This window comes from Anabas testudineus, chromosome 5 (assembly GCF_900324465.2).
Source record: "Anabas testudineus chromosome 5, fAnaTes1.2, whole genome shotgun sequence".
NCBI classification, from domain to species: Eukaryota; Metazoa; Chordata; class Actinopteri; order Anabantiformes; family Anabantidae; genus Anabas; species Anabas testudineus.
The window spans coordinates 18,828,184-18,849,747 of NC_046614.1; the positions used below are offsets into that span (position 1 = coordinate 18,828,184).

Below are 21,564 nucleotides of genomic sequence, written 5' to 3' on the forward strand. Positions count from 1 at the left end.
CCCTCTGGTCCTCATCTAGTTCTTCTAAAGTTTGTGTGTGAACAGGAAGTTTCTCACTCCCTTGTCCCTTGTGTAAAGAGAGATGTGTTCACTAAGTTGATCCATGGGGACAGAGTTTCAGTGTTGATAGTGTATGTGGTTGTGCTGCTCTGTTGGCAGCCTGCTGTCTGGCTATAAATGTGTGTAAATATGATACTTGAGCTGCATGTTTGACTGGCAGACAGCTTTTTGCTGCACTTTGCATAGTGCTGTGAAAGCACTGCACAACAACCCCTAATACCCAACTAAACCCTGGTAATGGTAAGGTTATATATAGTGTGTATGTGTATATATTAGTCAGTTAAACAATTTTAGTTAATTAAAAAATAACATTGGTGCCTGTCTTTGCCAGATGACAAATGTATTAAATTGACTACACACATTTTCACAGTTCTAGTTACTGTACGTGACGATAGCACTGAGTCAACAAGGGAGTGGTTCATAATGTCATTGCCCTGTTATTCTTTTAACCTGTCAAACTCAGGTGTACAGTAAATAATGAGATCATAGCTGCATATTCTGGTTAGATGTTTAGGTGTGTCAGGGACTTCTTGTTATGCATACTGGCTTATTGATGCATTTAATTGGAATGGCGCCATTATCAAAGGTAATACTTTGGCTACACCTGCTCATGGAGAGAAGACTCACATTGCACCCATGCACCTTCTCCCACCCATTTACTTTTTTCCACACTAATATCTTTGTACCATATATAGTATGAGTAATAAACATAATATATATAATAATATAGTATATAGAGAAAAAACAACCACCCTATAAATTATAACCTATCTGACCATTTTAAATAAATAAATAAAATTACTGGCCACTTTACAGCTTTTGTATTATTATAGGAACAATTTGACCTCCTTTATGACAAATGGCTAAAAGAAAAGAGTTATTTTAAAGGGAATCTGACTGAATGGTGTCAATAATAGGCATTATTTATAAAAGTTCCAACTGAACTATTCTCATGTTAACTAGAACTTTCATGTGTCGTTGAGATTTCACATCTGAACCAAAGATTCACATTTGATACATGTAGGTCTTATCCTAAAAATCATCTAATAAGAACATGCTACCCCCACTGCATCAAAGTGGAAGATGTTAAAGGTCATTATAAACAAAACGAATAATTATAGCAAGGGAACTGCTTCAATTTCCATGTGGGCCCTTGAAGCGCTCCTTAAAATGAAGCATGTGAGTAACTTCCTCCATCATAATGACTGGTGCTGTGCTCTTTGGGTCAAAATGATACCTTTAACACGGAGGTTTTATTAAATCTGAAGTAGGGGCCCTAACAGCCCTGGGTGCTGGCATCACCACCCGCACCCCCACCACCACCACCACCACCCCCTCTCCGGGCAGCTCTGCAGAGGCAGTGACGTCACCGGGCTGTCTCTCACTCCCTTCCTGCTGCATCACAACAGCCGCTAGCAGCTCGAGTAGCAGCAGTGACCGGGCGGACAGGATATCCACCGCTAATTCATTGAGGAAATAACTCTGTAGACAGTGCAGCGCTCGGCAACATCCTAACACGGGGGGTGACCGACAGGAACTGACTGCAGTGAGACAACCCCGCTCCAGCTGTTGGGACATGGCCAGGCCGGAACAGGTTCTGCTCTTGGAGCCTCAGCACGAACTGAAATTCAGAGGTAGGAGAGGGGAGGGCCCGGCTTTGGACGGGAGGGGGGAGCCACCTCTCTGTTAGGAGCAGGGCGGCAGGACAATGTTACGTTAACCGAAACTGGAGAATCGGCACCGCACATTTGACAATATCAGCCTCGTTTGGAAAGAAAAAGAGTGTTCTGACAGGACGGCAGGTCAACTGACAGCTAGCTAGCTGAGCTGCTAGCTGGATTAGCTTCCGACGGCTAAGCTAGCCGGGCCCTGCTACACATTTATGCAGCAGCCTCTAAACAGTGACAAGTGCAAAACACGACACGCGTGTCCACTGGAAAATAGCAATCAGAACAAACATGTGAGAAGCACTTGCCTTTTAAATTCGTCACCTTTTATTGCACAGAAGCTACAGCATCTTGTGCAGGGCTGGCTAGCTAACATTAGCTCTCTCTCTGATTGGCTGTCTCGCTCTGCTGGCCAGCCAGCTGTCATTTAATAACTTGACAGCTCACTGAGAGCAGGATAACTCTGAAAGCCCATGTTACTTAATCAGTTTTAGATGCATCCTTATCATTAGCGTTTTACAATCACTAACAATCATTTTTAGTTAAACTCGTTACTTGGCTGCAAGATGTCACGTTGCTTTAGGCCCAAGTAATGTTACATAAAGGTGTAGAGTAGTGTTATATCCGTTTTGCAACAGATCACAGACATACTGACACATTTTAAAATATTACACATTGTATTAAGGAGTAGGAGGTTAAATATTATTGTTGGAACCTCTATTTTAATAAGGAACAGCCTCAATACATGGTGAAACTCTGAGGATTGCAGTCTTAATTGATTGATCCACCTATTATTTCTTTGATTAATTCATTAGTATTAATTGTTTATAAAATGAAAATTGAAAAATAAAAACTTATTTTCCAATTTGCACTATAAAGGTGACATTTGTTGTGTCTTGTTTCTTTTTTAAACAGTCAGACAACATGGTACTGTCATGTATAACAAAGAAAATCAGCATCAAATCTTCAAATCCAACATCCCAAAATCTGTTTATCGACTAACTGTTCCAGCTCTAGCAAGCACTTATTTATACCTCTCAGCTCTTTTACTGTAACACTTTTTTTTTTATTTGTTTTAAAGTGATACACTTCCAGTTTTGTTTGATTTCTAGTCCTTGTGTTTACTTAATCTAAATTCACTGTTGTTTTGGATAAAGCTGCCTGCGAAATAAATATAAAGTAAGGGAGAAATTAGGTTCACAAATATAATGCAACCAGTGGTGTTTGTTTAGTTGGGCTGGGCAACTGAAATATGGTTCCAGTCCGACAACTGTTATTAGGCAAAAATATCAATTATTTGTAAAGCAACTAATGTGCTATTGTTTAAAGGAGAGAAATGTGTAATCATTTATTAACAGGCTACTTCTGAAAATGTTAATTACCACTGAAAGAGTTTATAAACAGGAGGCAATTTCTTTTTGTCATGTTATTACGTAATCGCATGCAAGACAGTTTAACACTGTAAATAACAAATGTCAATTACTTTATGTGAGTTCTCTGGACAAAAGGTCCTCACTACGGATGCAAAACTCAAAACAAGTCATTTAATTATATTGGCCATGGGGTAAACCAGACATTTTATTAACCAAATGAAATAGATGAATCACTAAAAAGTGTTCTAACACATTATAACTGTGTGTGTTACTTCTGTGGTGATGATGGTAATAAAGTGTCTGAGCTGTATCTGGCTCATAGTGTCTGATCCTGTCTCTTGCATCACTTAGCATATTATACATGGACTGTTTTGCTTTAAGAAGTTTTTCAGTCTGATTGTATGTCTCCATTTTGCAGGTCCTATTTTTCCCCATTATCCTATTTTTATAGATAATTGTGGAATATTTTTTGGACAATAGCTAGATAATACTGAGTATGCTGTATAGACATATTTAAGTGTCAAATCAGATGTTTGAGTGTCAATGAGACAGAAGAACTCTGTGTTGCTCAAAAGTAGACTACAAATCACATGCCTATTCTCATGCCCCAAATAATATGTAGGCATGCAGAGTGAAACCTAAGGAAAATGGGAATAGGTCTGTTAGTAGCAACTTGTTAGGCTGTAGCTCAGACCATCTGTGGAACAAATACTCTCAAATGTTAGGCGCTGGACTTTTTCATTTCATCGTCATCGTCATGGGTATTATTAACAAATCTTTCCCCAAGAATCTACTAGCTCTACACATTTTATCTGCCATTTATAAAAACCAACCTTGAAAGTTGACAACTTCAAATATCAGCTTTTCATAATAGTTTTTACTGCCATTTGTGGTTTTTGTGAGTTGGACTATGTCCTGGGGAAATTTTCAGGAAGTAGTAGATCAGGTGTACAGTAGTTGGTGGAGTGAGTCCCTTTCATTAAAAGCCTTTAGATGTTAAGCCAAGTTTGTGAGGGTCTGAATTTCCTCTCTGTTTTTGCTCAACAGAGAAGGGAAGTGTCAGTTGCTCTGGATGTTTGCTGAGCTGAAACCTTATCTTCAATCTGGTGTATGTGCTAATTCTGAAATTGCTCCATGTTTTCATGCAGACTGAGTGGTCTTCTGCACACGGAAAACTTTATCCTCATCAAAATAGCTGCTGTAGTGACCTACATACTTGATGAGAAAACTTGGCCTCACTGAGCTGAGGGATTTAAGTTAAAGTTAAAATGTTAACTGGTTAACTGGAAGTCGGTCAACGAATGCTGGATTCACTACAAACTTTTACAAAGTCACAAGTTATGCTTTTGCTAAAAATATTTTCACTGCTTCAGCAGCTTAAAATAATATAAAATAATCCAAATCAGCCAATATACATTGTCTGTAAAGATATAATATGTGCTAAATATGATGGATAATATATTAACAGATCTTAATGCACAATAGCAATTTGACAACAAAAACATTAATTACAAACAACAAATAAATCTAACAGTGCTTTCTCAATTACACACGAACTCACAGGTTTTCCCCATTCTGAACTGTAGCCTCAATAAAGTTCCTCAAGAAAGATTGAATTTCTGCTCCACCTTTTGTCCAATAACAAATGTACACCTGTTGTAGGCAGACTATGTTATGGGTTTGCCTTTTGGATTCTGATAAAGACACTGACTAGTAATACTATAAATAATAAAAATTAATTTATTGTGCTCAAGTCTTTTCTCTTCAAAGTTTGCCGTCTTTCATCTGAGAAGCACTTGATTTAGCTGCATATTGCTCCAAGACACACACGCCTTTCTAAGTAAAATGTGTGGTAGTGGCACTACACCCACTGAATGTTTGGGAAGACATACATTTAATCATTAGTGATCCTGTCTTTACTATGAATTGACTCTATTCTCACTGGAAGTACTGGAAAAACACTAATTAGCCACCAACCAAAAAGAAGCAAAGAAAAATGTAATCGTGTAATTAATAATTTTACAATAAGTGGTAAATATGCTTTAAGCCATGCAAGATTTTTGTTTTGTAGTTTCCATTTAATGATCAAATCAAATAGTGCGTCCTGGTAGCCGAATGGTTGCGATTCATGCCATGTAACTGCAATGTGAACTACTTGAGCACAGCTTGAAACCTTTGCTACATGCCACATTTAACATGATTAAATTTAATATGTTTAGGATGAGGGATTAAGAATCTTTTCCTTGTTTGGTAACTAATGATGTAGCACTGTACCACTGCATTGTCGATAAGTCACTTAACCTACGCTCACCTTTTAGAATTGGCCCAGTGTTATTTTGCTGTGGCTTTTGTTGTGGATGTTTCCTGCTCTATTGACAAATCTTTGCAGCTTAATGCATCTGGCCTGGTGAGTGCCTCAGAGAGATGTGGTCTGCATTAACAATGATGGCTGTAATTACCTGAAGCCAAACTGCATCAGCAGCTCTGTTTATAGCAGTGCTGTATGACTGATAGATTGATACTTGTTTTTCTTAATCATGGGGACAGAGTAGACATCAGTAATCAGCGTCGATCTAGAGCAATGCTAGAAGAAAAATGTTCTACATGGCATGTTTACAGCAGTCCTGTTCTCATAATGTTGTGTTACTGATACACAGACTTGTTTATTTTTATCATTGTTTATTTTGAGGACAACTTCAGATCAAACATATTAAAACCTGCATTAGTTGACTTGGCAGTAAAACCCTGTTTATCCAGATATTGGGTCAAATAAAGATTGTGAAAGGTCCAAATTGTGGGCAGTGGATAAAATTTGGTTCAGATTGAAGTCACATCCAGTTAGACTCATAAAGACTGAATTAAATGTTTTACCATGTTTAATAGGCTTTACTCATTGGGATTTTAGTCACCTACTTTATTTCAGCATTCCAGTTGTTTAAAGCTCTGATTAATCTGTCTCCAGCTTTTTGTTTTGTAATACCAGTGTCCTTTGGTGAAACTACTGGTAAACGTTTAGAACATATGACAGAATTACACAATTTATTGTCAACTCGCACAAACTGAATCTTCAACAGTTTTTATAATAGAAAAGAAAATATTCCTAATTCTTAATATAACAATTTGTATTTTTTATTTTTTGTCAAACATGAGACTAAACCGAACATCTTTAGGGTCTGAACTGTCTACTGGGCAAAGGCATTACAAACTTTAAGTTTCGGTAGATTATGTGGAAAAATGTAGTGGACATTTTTCATCACTTTATAACCTTTTATTAATTAAACCACTAATCTATGAATAATTGACCATGAAAATATTTACTAGTGATAACACTACTACTGTTAAGTATTGTGTGTGCTCTAGGATATAGTTTGCCTGGCGTTTCTTTTGTAGCAGTGTATGAAGCATTTGCATTTTTACTGACTGAGCCACACTCATTTAGTTTCAGGGTGCAATTTCTTAAGTTATTTGACAGTAGTCAAATAATCCTTTTTACATTTTTAATGATGATGTTGATGACGTTAGAGGAGATGGTATACATTTCTCAAAGAGATATTTTTTTTCTTGTCCTATCTAAAGAGATACTTACAACTACGCCATTAAAAACTGGCTTTTTAAGCTTCTACCTTGTCTACTTTGTTCACAGGTCCATTCTCAGACGTGGTCACCACAAATCTCAAGCTCTCCAACCCAACAGACAGGAATGTGTGTTTCAAGGTGAAGACGACGGCACCGCGCCGGTACTGTGTGCGGCCAAACAGTGGAATCATTGATGCGGGCACCTCAATCAACGTCTCAGGTATTAAATTCACAGCTGAGACATCAAAATACTTCTCAGACATGACAGTTTTTCTCCTTATTTGTTTACATCTGGAACCATTTTATTGATAATGAAATAAGTCATTATTTGCAGCCATGTATCTGAATATCTCTGAACATGTTTTTATTTTTGTTTTTATAAAACAAGCATATGAGAATGAGTCATTGTGAAGGAGGAATTCAAGCTATTATCTCTCTTGTATCCTAAATGGATTTGCTCTTTTGCGTAAATGTGCACATGACTCCTCTCTTATTACTAAGTGTTCTCCTGTCCTCATGTACCTCGTCCCTCCCAGCAGGCCTTATTCTCTGTTGTACACTTGAAGGGAGACAGGTACAGGTTTAGGTTTCCACACTATGCCACCTCTGCCATTTACAGCCACAGACTCATTTTACAAACACCCCTATCTGGTGTCAAGAACTGCAAACTGTATGTGACTTGGGTCCACCTTCCGCAGTGGCCGACAAATGAGCATGGTACATTTTTTACCCTAATTAGGCTAAAGGAAGGTCACAGGTCAGAGTCCTAAAAGGATATTGCTTTTCTCAGCATGTAGCTGCATGTAGCTGCTGTAGGGTATGATCTGTTTTCAAGTTTGTGCTTGTAAATTAAACAAACATTATTTAACTTTAAATTAGGTTTATTAAAAATCGTCCACATTGAAAGGTTGTTTTACTTGTTTTGGTTGATTAGATGTCATCTCAGAAGTGTGTGTGCATATACAGGCTGTGTTTGACTGATATCTCCTGTGTATTAGTTTATTGCATAAAAATACACCTTTATTAATGAGTGTGTTGCAAACGGCACTCACTGTTATTGCAAGAAAAGAAACTCCATATGTACTGTAATGGTTCCACAATTCAGATGTATGACTAGTTTTTAACCTCTATTGGTGTTGTGGACCAGCTTTTGGTGAGTTCATACACGCGTCAATGACACGATGGAAATGCCTGCCAATGGTTTAACACTATTCCACTCATTTACAGCTGGCAGAAAAATGTAACAATGCAATAGCAAAAGCAGTGAAGATGGAGTTTCCAAGCAAATGAGCACAGTCACTGAATGTTCAGTAATCAGCTTTGCACCTGTTTTATTCAGACAGAACTGTGGTCATTATATTTGATAGACCTGTTAAACTGAATATAAACATAACTTTAGATGTTTACAAGAAAACTCTGCCGCAGTGATAAAAGCTGCTTTACAGTTCATTCATAATTTTACTCTGCTTGGTAGTTTAATCAGTATTATTTGCAAAGTGTTCTAGTTTAAAGATATGAGAGATTTCAATCAGCAATATTATTATAATATTATATAATATAATATGAGACTTGTTTGGCTCATATTTTGGTCTGTAATTTTTAACAAAGCTACATTGACATTCACTTACACTGCCACAAGATACTTGCAAACCTGCAATGTGCTGAGGATACGCACCATGCTTTTGAAGCTTAACCAAGCTGTAACTGCATATGTTGAATGTAGCTTTGGCCACAGGAATGTTGCTGAGCTTGATTGGTATTAAGCAGCAGCATTCAGTGGAAAAATATGTGGCATGAATGTTTCAAAAATCCTTGTGTCCACAAATACTGAGATTCTTTTGGGAATATGTTAGACATTTGTCTGCAATACTCAGAACTCTTGAGGCAGAAAGCAAAATAAAATATATTTAGTGCCAGAATTGTTGTGGCCAAAGACATCCAAGTATGATATATTACAACATTACAACAACCTATATAGTAGGTGAGTGAAAATACAGACCTCAAAATCAGTCTCAGCTTTTGATTTTATTCATTACTCTGAGCTGCCATATGTCATAGATCTGTCTGATAAATAGTAAACATTCATTCTACTGTATAGAATAAAATTTTTATTAGTCCTTTTACGCAACTCGGCTGGATATTTATCTTATATTTAACTTGATAATTACAAGCTGTTACACTTACCTAACAAATAGTGTGAAGCTCTCACAGCAATTTGTTTTGCTGTAAATTTAGTGCCTTCATTTAGTTTTATTTGGTTTGCCATCAACTGTCACAGCTGTAACAGCTGTAAAGTCCATGATTATTTAGATGATCTTAATAATAATGAACTGAATAAAGGATCGTACATATACATTACACATATGCAAAGACATGTGCAAATTCATACTGTATAGCAAGGGAGCAGATTCTTTTGGTTTCTTACATTCAACTATAAAATGTGTCCCACCTGTGCATAACTTAGTGTTTCCTGCTGTGTTAACAGTTAAAAGGCAGAACATGAACGACACCAGCTGTCCATTTGCACACACCTTATCACTAAAAAATATGACAATAGTAATTTGCACAAACTTAATACAGAGTTCTCTGTAAAATCTCTCTCTCTCTCTCTCTCTGTAGGCCTAATGGCTCAGCACAATAGGTGAACAAACAAATGTTAATACAGCAAGTCACGGTAACTAGAGCTAAACAAACATTGAATCAGCTTCTCTGGTCCTGCTGTAGCTGCCCTGTGATTGACTGGTAAAGAAAATGCAAACATTGCTAACAAAGGCAGGAGTCCACTAGAAAGTAGATTCTGTGATTGAAGGTTGATCACTTTATAGTTAAACTGGTGTAATGGCACATCTGTATTCACAAGCCAGATTAGCTGTTTTATCAACCAACTATGTTCTTAAAGCAGGACTTGACCATTAAAAGGCTGATTCCTGCTAAAGATGGGTGGACTGAATGCTGGTGACTGCTGGGTCATTTTCCACGCTGATATAAGCCTTGAGTTTTATCTTTTGGATTATATTAGTTAATATTTGATTTCTATGTACTACGTAATATGTAATAATATGTTGTTATATTTTACAACTGAATGAGGGTTGACTCTAGCGGTAATTACTGACAGGAAAGTTTTCTTACCTCTTTCACCTCTCTAATGGTGCCATTTGTCATTAGCAAGCAGGTGGGAGACTACCATCCTGCTTGACCATGTTGACTACAATTAGCATCTGTGGCTTTTATAAATGATCCCCCCAGTGTGAAGAAAGTATCCTAAATCATGCCATTAGCACAAGTAGGTTTGTTTGTTCAAAGACTGCAGATCAAAGATGATTGAAATCACTTTCCTCCTACTGTGACTGTGTTTTTCATCTCAGGCTTTGGCTCAGGACCTTTTTATGTTATGTACTGTTGCTCAAAGAACTCACATGCTTTACTGCCTCCATTCTCTGATATTGTCCCCTTGGACCCAAGGTGGATGGCTGTGCAAATTGGGTCTGACTGAAACAGGACGTTCTCAATCTGTTCATGCGTCTGTTTCTGGTTTACGATATTGAACTGCCCTGATTGCTGTAATGGTGCACTACATCTCTGAGGTTTTCCACTCTAGGGAGAATTGGCATGTGCCATATATGTAAACTATCCTGATAGCTACACTGGCTTTGAAATTATGAGGCCATTTGTTTCTGAACAATCATGCAAGCATATCAGACATCTCTTGTAGTGATCTCAAAATGTACCTTTATTATTTTAAATATGACACAAAATCACTCAAATGACTGTTTTCATCTCCTCTGCACTTCCAGCTTGCCGACATAAGAAAGTGATCATTGTAAATCATTGTTACAGCTCTAAAATACCTTTTCAGTCATTGGAATGACATCAAATAACACGCTATAGACTGATGTGATGATGGGCTAAAGCGGTATTCCAACCCCACACCTGTTTTCTGTTAGAGCGATATGTAATGTTATGAAAGGAAAAAGGCAGGGTTTGAAGCTGTTGGAAAGATTACCCCCTTGGGTGTTTGTAGATCCATCAGTGTTTCTGTCATGGTAACACGCACATAGAAATGAATTATCTCTACCACTATTTTCCAAGCAGCACGGGCAATCCTAGACCATTGAACATGTGAAAGCCCATGTATTACTGTTTAACAGGTAATACATGGTGTGTTTGTTGTTCTACCACTCTGATAAGGGTAACAATGTCCAGCGATGAATGTTCTCCATTTGTGTCATTGGTCCGACAGGTGACTGGTCCAAATTCTTACAAAACATATTTGCAACCTTTTCCAGCCTAGTGAATCATTAGAAATCTCTTTTGTTTGATCCATTACACACTTCTGTAAACCTGCATTATCAAGATCAGACTTTGATATTGAAGATCCAGATTTATCTTTCTTTAATAAGGCAGGGCTGCCCTGACTCTGATCACCATACTCAAATTTCCCCTTCAAATGAATTGTTAATCCATCAGGTTTACATTTTTTTGCCACAGAGAGATACGTAAAATTGGATTTAGTGTAATTTTTCTCTCTCATTTGTTTAACTGTGTTCTTCTGATCTGATCGTGTTTTAGGTCATATTTAAGTAGTAAGTAACAAAAAACTTTAAAGGGTTCACAAATGTTCAAGCACCACTGTAAATGTACTAAAACTGTATAGTCTTATTTATCTTGTGAAGGGACCTAACCCTATAACCACTGCCCTCAAGATATCATAAAAATGACATAGAGCCCCTTGGGTTTTCTGTGATTTTATAACATTCTCTTAACTTTTCTTTTCATAAAACCAAAGCAAGGTGAGAGAAAACATCCTGAAATCTCTATCATAGATGTGCTGGATAAATGTTTTTCTTCCTATGCTTACACTGTCTGCCTTTTTTTTATTTCAGTTATGCTGCAGCCTTTTGACTATGACCCCAATGAGAAAAGCAAACACAAGTTCATGGTCCAGTCCATGTTAGCACCTCCTGACATGACCGATATGGAGGGAGTGGTGAGTTTATTATATCAGTTTCACCTGCAGGGAAAAGAAGTTGAACTCAGATCCCATATAAAAGACCATAGATCATGAATAGGATATATTTTAATTACTTTATATATTCAGTTTTTTTAGTCTGCAGTTAACCGTAACATGTGGTCTATACAACACATGTCAAAAATACATCTATAAAATCTGTGGATGTGGATTGTTTGAATGGATTTTATATGTATTATTATTTATTAATACTACTGCTAGCCAGCTGGGGACTGATGTTAGTTCGAGCACTAACATAAATGGTTATTTGTAAAATTAGTATATATGGGTCCTGGTCATGTTAAAAGGATGTGCAGCTGGAAAGGTACTAGTACAGCAAACATTACAGATATTCTGTTAGTGTTTAGTGTAACATAAATAAATGTACAAATGTCACTCGTGCTTACATTAGTTTCATATTTTTCACTGACTATTACAATCTTTTCTTGTGCTTTCATTAAATAAAATAATAACGTGTTGATACTCTTTTAATTTTGGTTCTCTGTCTCTATAGTGGAAGGAGGCTAAACCAGAGGAGCTGATGGACTCTAAGCTGAGGTGTGTTTTTGAGATGCCAGTGGAGAATGAAAAAACGGTAGGCAACTAAAATTGCTCCCCTCCTCTCATTGTCTCTTTGTGTAAGTTATTGTTGTCACTAAATTTCAAAGAGTGTTTAGGGAATGAAACATCCCACTGCTTCTTTCCAGAATTTTCTAAATTACACTAATTGAATTTAGTAGGGTGTTAAAATGTATTTTAATTGTCAGTGTGTCATTCCCCATCTGTCATGCTGCTATTGTTTACTAAACATAACAAAATGTGACTTTTTATTGCCTCGTTCTGTTTAGTACAGCATTTGTTAATATTTGTTCCAAGCATTATTTATGAGCAGTGGTGTTTATTGTTGTTTTCCACACCTATTTATCACTCTATTGTTTCTGCCTCTGTCTCTTCATTAGCTCTCATCTCTCCTCTCTCTCCTCAGTCGCAAACTGTCCAAACTTCTCTTACTTTTTCTACATCTTGCCCCACTTTCCTCCACCTCCCTCCATAAAGCCACTTTGATCTTTCTTACATACAGTTTATTGTTTCTGTGAATCCTCTGAGATTCCACATAGTAGCTCTAGAGACATTAACAGATACTAATATGAGGCAAGTCTTTCTGCTTCATGACTTCATCACTACGAAGGAAAACACCCTGTAGTAGTTGTTATCCATTCATTATGAACTATGGGGTAAAGACACATGACTTCAGCTAACACTGTCTACCACAGTGTCCATTAGACAGAGATGGTGCTGATAAAAAAACAGCTTGATCCATTTATGAAAAGCTCCTGGTTGAACTCTTCCTCAAACACAAATAGATACATTAGAGATATGAGGCACGGAACAAGGATAGAAACTTGCAAAGAGGCAGGAGCACATTTGATGGTAATGCAGCACAGACTTTATTAGGCATAAATCATCATTCAAGGCCCTGGGTTCACTGATCTATATCCAATATCCTCTCTGTAAGTCAGACTATCATTTCGCTTACTTTTGGATAGATTGTGACATGTTCAATAAATTTGAAAAAATAATGCTACGAGTTAATCGTTAATAGTTAATTAAAGATGAAGTCAGTGTGACCACGTTTACTTTGGTAATTAGTATCTGTTTACTGTAATGTAGAAGGAAATACAGGTAACATCTGGTTTAATAAAAAGCAAAATGATTTGGAGTGTTTGCATATATATTCCATATAAAGGTTTCCAGATGTGAACTGCAGCAGTGTACCAGCCAGGTTTTACTCTTGATCACCATACAACCATTTTAGCACAGTCTACATATGACATTATAACTTGTTCCCCTGTTACCCACTTACAGCATGAGCATGAGTCCAACAAGGTGATGTCGTCCAGCTTACTGAAGTCAGAGTCCTCCACGCTGCCTGCGAAGTCACTGAGCTCCACCCTTGATGATGGAGAGGTAAAGAAAATCATGGAGGAGTGTAAGAGGCTGCAGATGGAGGCTCAGAGGCTACGGGAAGAAAACAAACAGATCAGGGTGAGTGAGATAACTTAAGGACCTGTTATTGTCTGTTTCTGCATTTCTAAGACTGGGAAGACACAGGTATCAATGTCTTAGTCATACAGGGAATTATAAGTAAACAGGGTTTCCCCAAGAATATGAGTTAGCAGAAATATTAAGCCATTTTTAATACAAATCAACCTGGTACATATTTTAATTGTGAATGGATGTAGTTGTTGTTGAGTATAACATACATTATGTTGAAATAACCTACTCTGATTAATTACTACAGAGCGAATTAATGAAGTCACTGATCATGTGCTTGTCTCATCTTGACTGTGTTAGATAATAGTTTAAACAATAAACTCAAACATTAATTCTCCAGCCTTTGCTGTGTGACGAGACAGTGCTGCTCATTTTCCCTAAAGCAAAAGTCTAACATTTCAAGAAAACCTAATAATTATGGCTGTGGCTCAGGAGCTTGAGCGTCTCATCCACTAATCACAGGTTTGGTGGTTTTATCCCCAGCACCTCATGTCCACATGTTGAAGTGTCCTTGGGCAAGACACTGAAACTCAGATTGCTCCAAATGGTCAGACCAACAGACTGCATGGTTGCTCACTGGCATTTGTGTGTTTGTGGTTTAATGAATGAGAGACAAACTGTATTAAAGCGCTTTATAAGTGCAATTACTGTTTTCCTTCTGACCTTGCAGATGGTTCTGATAAGCACGGTACAGTGAATTTTAGCAGAGGTACAATTATTTTTCGATGAGACAAAACACTGAATCACTGATAGAAAGTGCTTTGGGAAAACTTGGTTTGCATTCAGATTTCTTATGAAAATGTGTTGTGAATAAAATCTAGTAAATCTAAATACAACCATTAGCGGCCTGATTCTCCCATCATCAATACAAGATCTTGGTGAAAAACGTATGCAACTCTGGATGGGAATAAATGTTGTGACATTGCAAAAGCTTGTTGAAACAATGCCACGGCGAATGTTTGCTGTAATCAAAACTAAAGGTGGTCCAACCAAATATTAGTGTGTGTCACTTTTTTTGGGCGAGCAGTTTACTGCACATTGGATCTTGGAGCGGGTGGTCCAGTTCAAACAGTCAATTCAGCTTCAGCCTTTAAGAGAAAGTGTTATTCCACTGAACGAACAAGGAAACAATCCTGTCATTACAGTCATCAGAGTAAGTGCATTACATCACTGAACCTCCAGAGTCACATTTGTGTGTCTTGATTTTTTTCTTTTACTGATTGAGTGTTCACAATCAAGATAAGCAAATTAAGAGGAAATTAGAGTCACACAAAGTGGTTCATGTTAATGGCCCTGCAGTGTCCCCCACTTTTAGCTGGAAGTCTGTGTTAGGTTAAACTCACATCTGTAATCAGTGGCAGATGCTTTAAAATTGGGTTTAGTTGGAAATGAGTTGATAGAAGTATATGTTTATACTTCTGTCTTTGGGAAGACATCAGCCCATTACCTCAACCTAAACCATCACAGCTAAATGCTTAATCCCAACTGTTACCTTAACCCAATTCTAAGCCTTAACCCTTAAACAAGGTTCGTCAGAAACTTAAGATTGACTAAAATGTCCTCACTATCCCAAAATATTTGTACTCATGATGCATAAATCTCACATTGGCCCTCACAAAGATAGTCATGCAAAAAGTACGCACACATCCCAAACGGCTAAGAAAGAGCCACCCTACCCTCAAACTCCATCACCACCACCACCTCCCCTCCAAGTTCTTGCCAGAGGCAGAACGACTGTTGGCTGCTCCTGCGGCTGAGATTAAACTAACAGAGAGCCCCCCCACCCGCTGCTGGGAAATGAAGTGTGTTAAAGCCTGGCGCCTTCTGCGGTCCTCAGGGGATTGGGTCAGATGAAGATTTAAGCAGATCCTATTTCTTTGAGCTAATAAATAAATCTGCCTTATCTCACTGACTGATTGATAAACTGACTTCTCCAAATGTTGTTTTCATCTTTTGTTTCTCTCTTTTCCACTTTCCCTTCTTATATTTTTTGCTCTCCCATCGTCATCATCAACCCTCTTCCTCTTCCCACATACTCCTCATATTTTTATCCAACTCTTTTTCAGGAGGATGATGGTCTGCGGATGAGGAAGAGTAACATGATGTCATCTCAGCACTCCTCAGTTGGCATGAAGAAAGAGGAGGGCTTGAGCGCCCGCACGGTGGCCCTCATCGCGCTCTTCTTTGTGTTGGGCGTCATCGTGGGCAAGTTGGTCTTGTAGAGTGCAGAGCGGTTCGGTCGGCTGCAGCATGCTTTCGGGGGATGAAAACAAAACACAGGATCTGGGATTTTGGATCAGAAAATGCCATATCTGCTGGGTGGGGGGTGGTACTAGTTTTGATTCAGTCTCATTTATGTAAAAAATTCAAAGGTAATGTATGAGGAAAAAAGAAAAAAAAATCATCTTATGAACAAACCTACTGTTTCAGGTCTTGCCCCTGCGTATCATCACGTAATTATTCTGGCCCTCTTCCCAAAGTTTTATGTATACAGATGACTGATTCTGTGGGTGGGGGGGTGGGGGCGTTGTAATGCTAGTAATTCAGACCAATGGATTTTCTAATACCGGCGAGGTAGTGTTGGCGTGACTGAGTCAGTTTGCAGTTGTGCGAATGTCATTTTAGTGTGTTGGTTTTTTGTTTGTTTTTTTTTCTTTTTCTAAATGACGGAGGCCAGAGCCTATGTATATGTACGTAATCCCCCCCCCCACACTGTACAGGTTATCCAGGTGTTCCTTCCAGATAAACCCCCTTTAAGGAAGGGATTTACCAGAGAGATGATCAACACGGTCGGGGTTTTACACAGGGCTATCAAACTGACTCCTTCAATCAGAGGCTTTGTAAAATCTGTGTGTCTTTAATCGTAGACCATCTTTGATCAGTGTAGGAAACACTATACCACAGGTATTTTCTTTTCTTGTAAATCTTTTATTTTCACTCTACCTTATTCCCCCCACTGTCACTCAGTGGTCACCGCATCCCCAGTTGGCAGAGGGGGATGTTTGATTGCATGCGTTCACACCGAGTGTTGCATTTGGACTTTTGAATCTAATTTAATTGATTTTATAATGTTGAGATTAATAATATGTCATTTGGCTGTTGGTTTGCACAATGACCTTTTCAGAGTTATTTTTCCCTCTCTTTTGTGTTATGTTGCATTTTTAATATTTTAAGTAATTTTTTTGTTGCTAGGGTTAAAGCATTTAAGAATATTGCAGCTACCTGAAATGAGATTTGTAGGATTTGAGCATTTCACTAAGGTCTCTCCAGAAGCCTTGCCTTGTGACCTGTTTGGGCAAGTTATTCTCAGACTAAGAAGGAGGTTTATATACTGCACATTAACATATACAGTATACACATAAAAACACACACACAAGCACATGGAAAGCATGCATACGTATAGAGTGTAATCACAAATGGACAAAAGGTGCATGTAGAGGTGAGTGGTTTTGTGTTACCCTGATAACATCAGCAACACCACAAACCTATTACTCTGTCTTTTCCAGCTCCTTTCTGTTTTCTTAAGCCATACATTTGTTGACGTTCTGTTTTGTTTATAGCAAATGTATGTGAAAGATTGTTTTAAGCTGCCTGCCACAGTTCTCCACCGCTGGTGATTTTGCTGTTTTGTTCTTTTATTCACTCCACTGCAGCCCTGTGTTCAGTTTTTGGTGTTTGTTCAGCAATTATCTGTTGCATATTCATTTTTATTATTATAGCCTCACCTCACTTCATTAGAACACGTGTTCATTTTTAATGCTCTAAGGTTATGAGTGTCTCTCTTCTGATCTTCCTGCACCATATAATGTTCTTTTTTTTTTCTCTCAAGCGAGAGGGGAGGCATACAGTCTAGCTTTAGTCTCAAGGGGACCACAGGCTGACATTGTAGCATTGCAGAGCTTAAGATTTTTTTTTTTTTTTTTGTCAAAAATAAACCAACAAATAAAGTACACAATTTGCATATTGAGGGAAAAACATCAATGGAGAGTTTAATTCTACTTTGCATTTTTTGAAGAAAAAGAGCACTCAGTCATATTTTTATCCCAGTTTATTCACATATGATATAAAATGGGTAAGCAGGGGTCTATTCCACTTTGCTAAACTCAAAGAAAGGTCACAAAAAGCCACCATCTTTTTATGTTAAGTGGAGTGGAAGGCGAAGGATTTGACTGGTGGGTATAAGATTAAAATAAACATGAATACGTGTTTCTGCTGTTGGGTTGAGGATGACTTGCTGCTTAGAGGGAGGGCAGAGCAGACCTGAGCTACAGTCCTGTCGTTGGTTATCAGACCTGGGTCATGTAGTACTTACTAAAATTCTTGTGAAACAAATCCTGGTTGGAGTATCAGCATGTTTTACACAAATACCTGAGTATGATTAAGAATTTACCACTGTACTGCACTGATGCAGTAAAACCAACCAATGATGGTACTCCAAGTAGGATTAAACAAACCAAACTAAATACTTTGTAAATACTAGTTGATCCAGGCCCAGTTGTAAAACACACTACACTGACTTGTCCTGGAGTCTCTAACCGTCACCGTGATCAGTGTAAGCAGTCGGGAAGCTGTTTTGTATGTATATAAATAAATAAATAAACAAGTCTATCTGAGAAGAAGAGTAATATTCCTAGTCAAGTAGTCTCTCTGGTGTATAAAACAACCCAACCTGGTTGGACTATGTAGCATCTTAATAAATTAAATGAATAAACCCCTTTCTGTGTGAAGTAATTTCTTGTTGTGAATACAGGCTTTACGTTTGGATTTTTTTAAACCCACACTAACAGATGTTTTGCATTTTCAAACTTGACAACTGATGCTGACCCAAGTATTTGGCACTTGAGGCAATTTAGCAGGTCTTGGACATCTACCTCTCTCTTAATGGTCTCCCCAAGACCTGTAAACAAAAGCCGTAAGGATTTTTAACCTTTGTCAAGCTGCAACTAGTTTTTCAGCAGCACACAGACTACAGTACTACAGTATATCTCCACATGCCACAAAAATGGAAAAAAAAGTACCTTGTTGTTCACATATATAAACCAAACAAAAACATTTGTTAATAACAAAAAGCGTCCCAGCATATAACTTGTTTTTAACTTTTTGTCACGTTAACCCATCAGTGTTTTCCAGGCTGATTTCAAGTGGAAAAGGCTCTGAGGACACCAGATGCCCCATACCAAAAAGATGAATACTAGCTGTTAAAATATAGGAAAACCAAAATGATGTATGATCACTACTTTCCTCACAGCCAGACTCACTGCTGCTGCTGACATCCAAGGCCATGCTGGCTTGTTAGTAGTTACCACTGAGCTTGATCTGGTCATACCACAATGTGCAGTCCACAGTATTAAAATATATAGCTGTTAGAAAATGAATTGCCCCTTGGATTTCTATACCTGCACTTGCGGCTTTGAATAAAATCAAATTCTGATGATTCATCCAGTGTTATTGTATCAGTAACAACCAGACAGTGTTTCTGTCTACACCTCATGGTCTGAGGAGGAAGAGTGGAGTTTGGTTCAGGAACCCCCTCGTGTGCACCTGGGCCCAGTAGCTCTTCTGCTGTTTGGCTTGGCTACAGCAAGACACAGCTGTGAGCTCAGTGGTGGAAACCAACCAATATGAATTTACGTTTCTGCGTTCAGTTGGGAAATAATTCATTTCCAAGGTAAATTGCAGAAAAATGTTTTAAAAATTACAAGAGATCCTGAGGTTAGTCGCTCACCTGAAAAGCAGGTCAAAGAGGCAGCAACTATTTTGGTTTTAACTGTATGGTTGTCAGGCAACCTGCAGAGAGACTCCAGGGAATCTGGAAACGGCTGGTGACCATAAATTAGTTCAGCACACAACAGCCATAAAACCACAACTTATAGCTGAAACATGTTAGTTTATATCCTGACTAAATTGAGATACAATGTGTTAATTAGTGAGTTTTAGAAGCACTAGCAGTTGCAGTTTGTTTTCATTGGAGAAAGCCAGGACAGCTGTTTCCCCCTCTTCCACAGTCTTTATGCTAACAGTCAGCTAGTGGGCTGCCTTGTATTTAATGGACAGACATGAGAGCGGCACAGAGCCTTTAATCAGGCTTTTGGCAAATTATTACTTTAAAACAGAAAGTGTAATGTCAAGAATGCAGACTAATTTCCTTTAACCTCTGTGCTCGTACTGTATAATTAAAAAAAAAAAAAATCATAAAATTAACCAATTTCACAGAACAGCTATGAAGTGGTAACCTCTCATTTGACCATATGATGAAGCTGACACAACATGGAAATGACAAGAAAAGATTATGCCAAAGAAGGACATTTACTTTCTCAGAAGTGTCTCCCAGTTAAATCTCTGGAGAAAATAATCCATAATGTTTCACTATTTAACTACATTTATTTAGAATCTACATAGATATAGATAATGAAGAGAGGGGGTGGACTCAGTAAAAGATGAACAACAATGCAATCAAAGCTTAATTACATTACATTACAAATTTTCACGACTAATCATTTAGCCTTAAAATATTAGAAATGAGTAAATATGTTAGTTATAGTTTCCTAGAACCCAAGATGACTTTTTGAAACATCTTGTTTTGTTCAATCAACAGTACAAAACGCAAACATATTAGATTAACTTTCATATATGACTTTATGCAAGACTATTAATATCTGGCATTTTATAAGTTGCAATTTGCATCTTAAATAAAAAAAAAGATGAGAATGAATATTCAATGATCAAAATAATCTAACCAGTGAAGAGTACTGCAATGGTTAGAACCAAAGAGAGCACAGAAAGGGACCTCATTAGAGGTAATGATATAATGTCCCTCAATACAAGCAATTAATGACATTTCTTTGACTTTCCCCTGCACTGTCTTGAACTGGTGGTTCTTATTATCCATTTTGACCACAAGGAAACCACATCAGATGTTGATCTCTGACCCTCAGACTGGATGTCTTCGAGAATACACAGAATATTTGGAGCCTGTTTAACCACTGTGCCTCACTCCCCCTCTGTTTAAGAGAATCTGGTCTTCATTGGGGTCTGTGTAAACCTAATGTCTGGCTACACTCTGAAACTGAAAAGGGTATAAAACATTCAATTATGCATCAGACGCACTCTTATACTTGGTGTAAACTGTGTGCCCTAACTACTATTGGCAATGTGATGAGTATTGTTTTACAGTGCTGTTAAAGCACACAGAGTAAAACAATCCATCTCCCGCCTTATCAACAGGTACACATTTGGCATATTTATATCTACCCTTAATTTATTTTCCTTCTCAAAGTTGCATAAGTGAAATAAAATCTTCCTTAGGGCAGAGTTGTTTGGCATAGAAATGAGCCAAATTTCATGCAAATTTCTGACTTACTAGAGGTTGCTGTAAGAGATTTGGAGCCTCAACAGTCTGAAAAGGACTTGCCAGAAAGGTTGGAGGCAGAACAACTGGCAACGGGTGATGGAGGCTGGAAGAGTCGACATGTGGCAGATCTCTCCAGCAATAACCTTTTCAATCATCTGTGTGATCTTAACCTTAGAGCAGAAACATGACCTGATTTAACAAGCCACCAGAACTGACAGATAGGTCTTAGGGGCCCCAAAGGCAACAAGTATGTTAAAAGGTTGTTTTATACTGGATGTTTGTAAGTTACTGTCCATCTGTCATGTTTTCACGTGCGGCATAGAAGAGAATGAATGAGTAGATCAGATCACGACATTTGTCATGTCCTGGAGTGGTGGGAAGAAGCTCAAATACTGTCCTTAAATACAAGTGTGTAGACGTACGCATTGATTTATACTGTTTTTTTATGCATCTAACTCCCTATAGTATTTGTGA

General features: G+C 37.9%; 1 protein-coding gene across 1 annotated transcript; it reads left to right on the forward strand.

Moving 5' to 3' along the window:
* Positions 1–1,454: 1,454 nt before the first annotated feature.
* Positions 1,455–17,847, forward strand: vapb (VAMP (vesicle-associated membrane protein)-associated protein B and C). The gene is made up of 6 exons (XM_026348938.1): positions 1,455–1,694; positions 6,744–6,896; positions 11,560–11,663; positions 12,199–12,279; positions 13,551–13,730; positions 15,806–17,847. The coding sequence occupies exons 1-6, from the start codon at positions 1,637–1,639 to the stop codon at positions 15,959–15,961; spliced, it is 732 nt and encodes a 243-aa protein (XP_026204723.1). The 5' UTR covers positions 1,455–1,636; the 3' UTR covers positions 15,962–17,847.
* The last annotated feature ends 3,717 nt before the right edge of the window (positions 17,848–21,564 follow it).

Bases quoted from the DNA above. Each gene is read 5' to 3' on its own strand.
- vapb (XM_026348938.1), top strand. From the start codon at position 1,637: ATGGCCAGGCCGGAACAGGTTCTGCTCTTGGAGCCTCAGCACGAACTG. The intron at 6,897-11,559 runs GTATTAAATTCA...TTTTTATTTCAG, and splicing joins CACCTCAATCAACGTCTCAG to TTATGCTGCAGCCTTTTGAC. The intron at 12,280-13,550 runs GTAGGCAACTAA...ACCCACTTACAG, and splicing joins CAGTGGAGAATGAAAAAACG to CATGAGCATGAGTCCAACAA.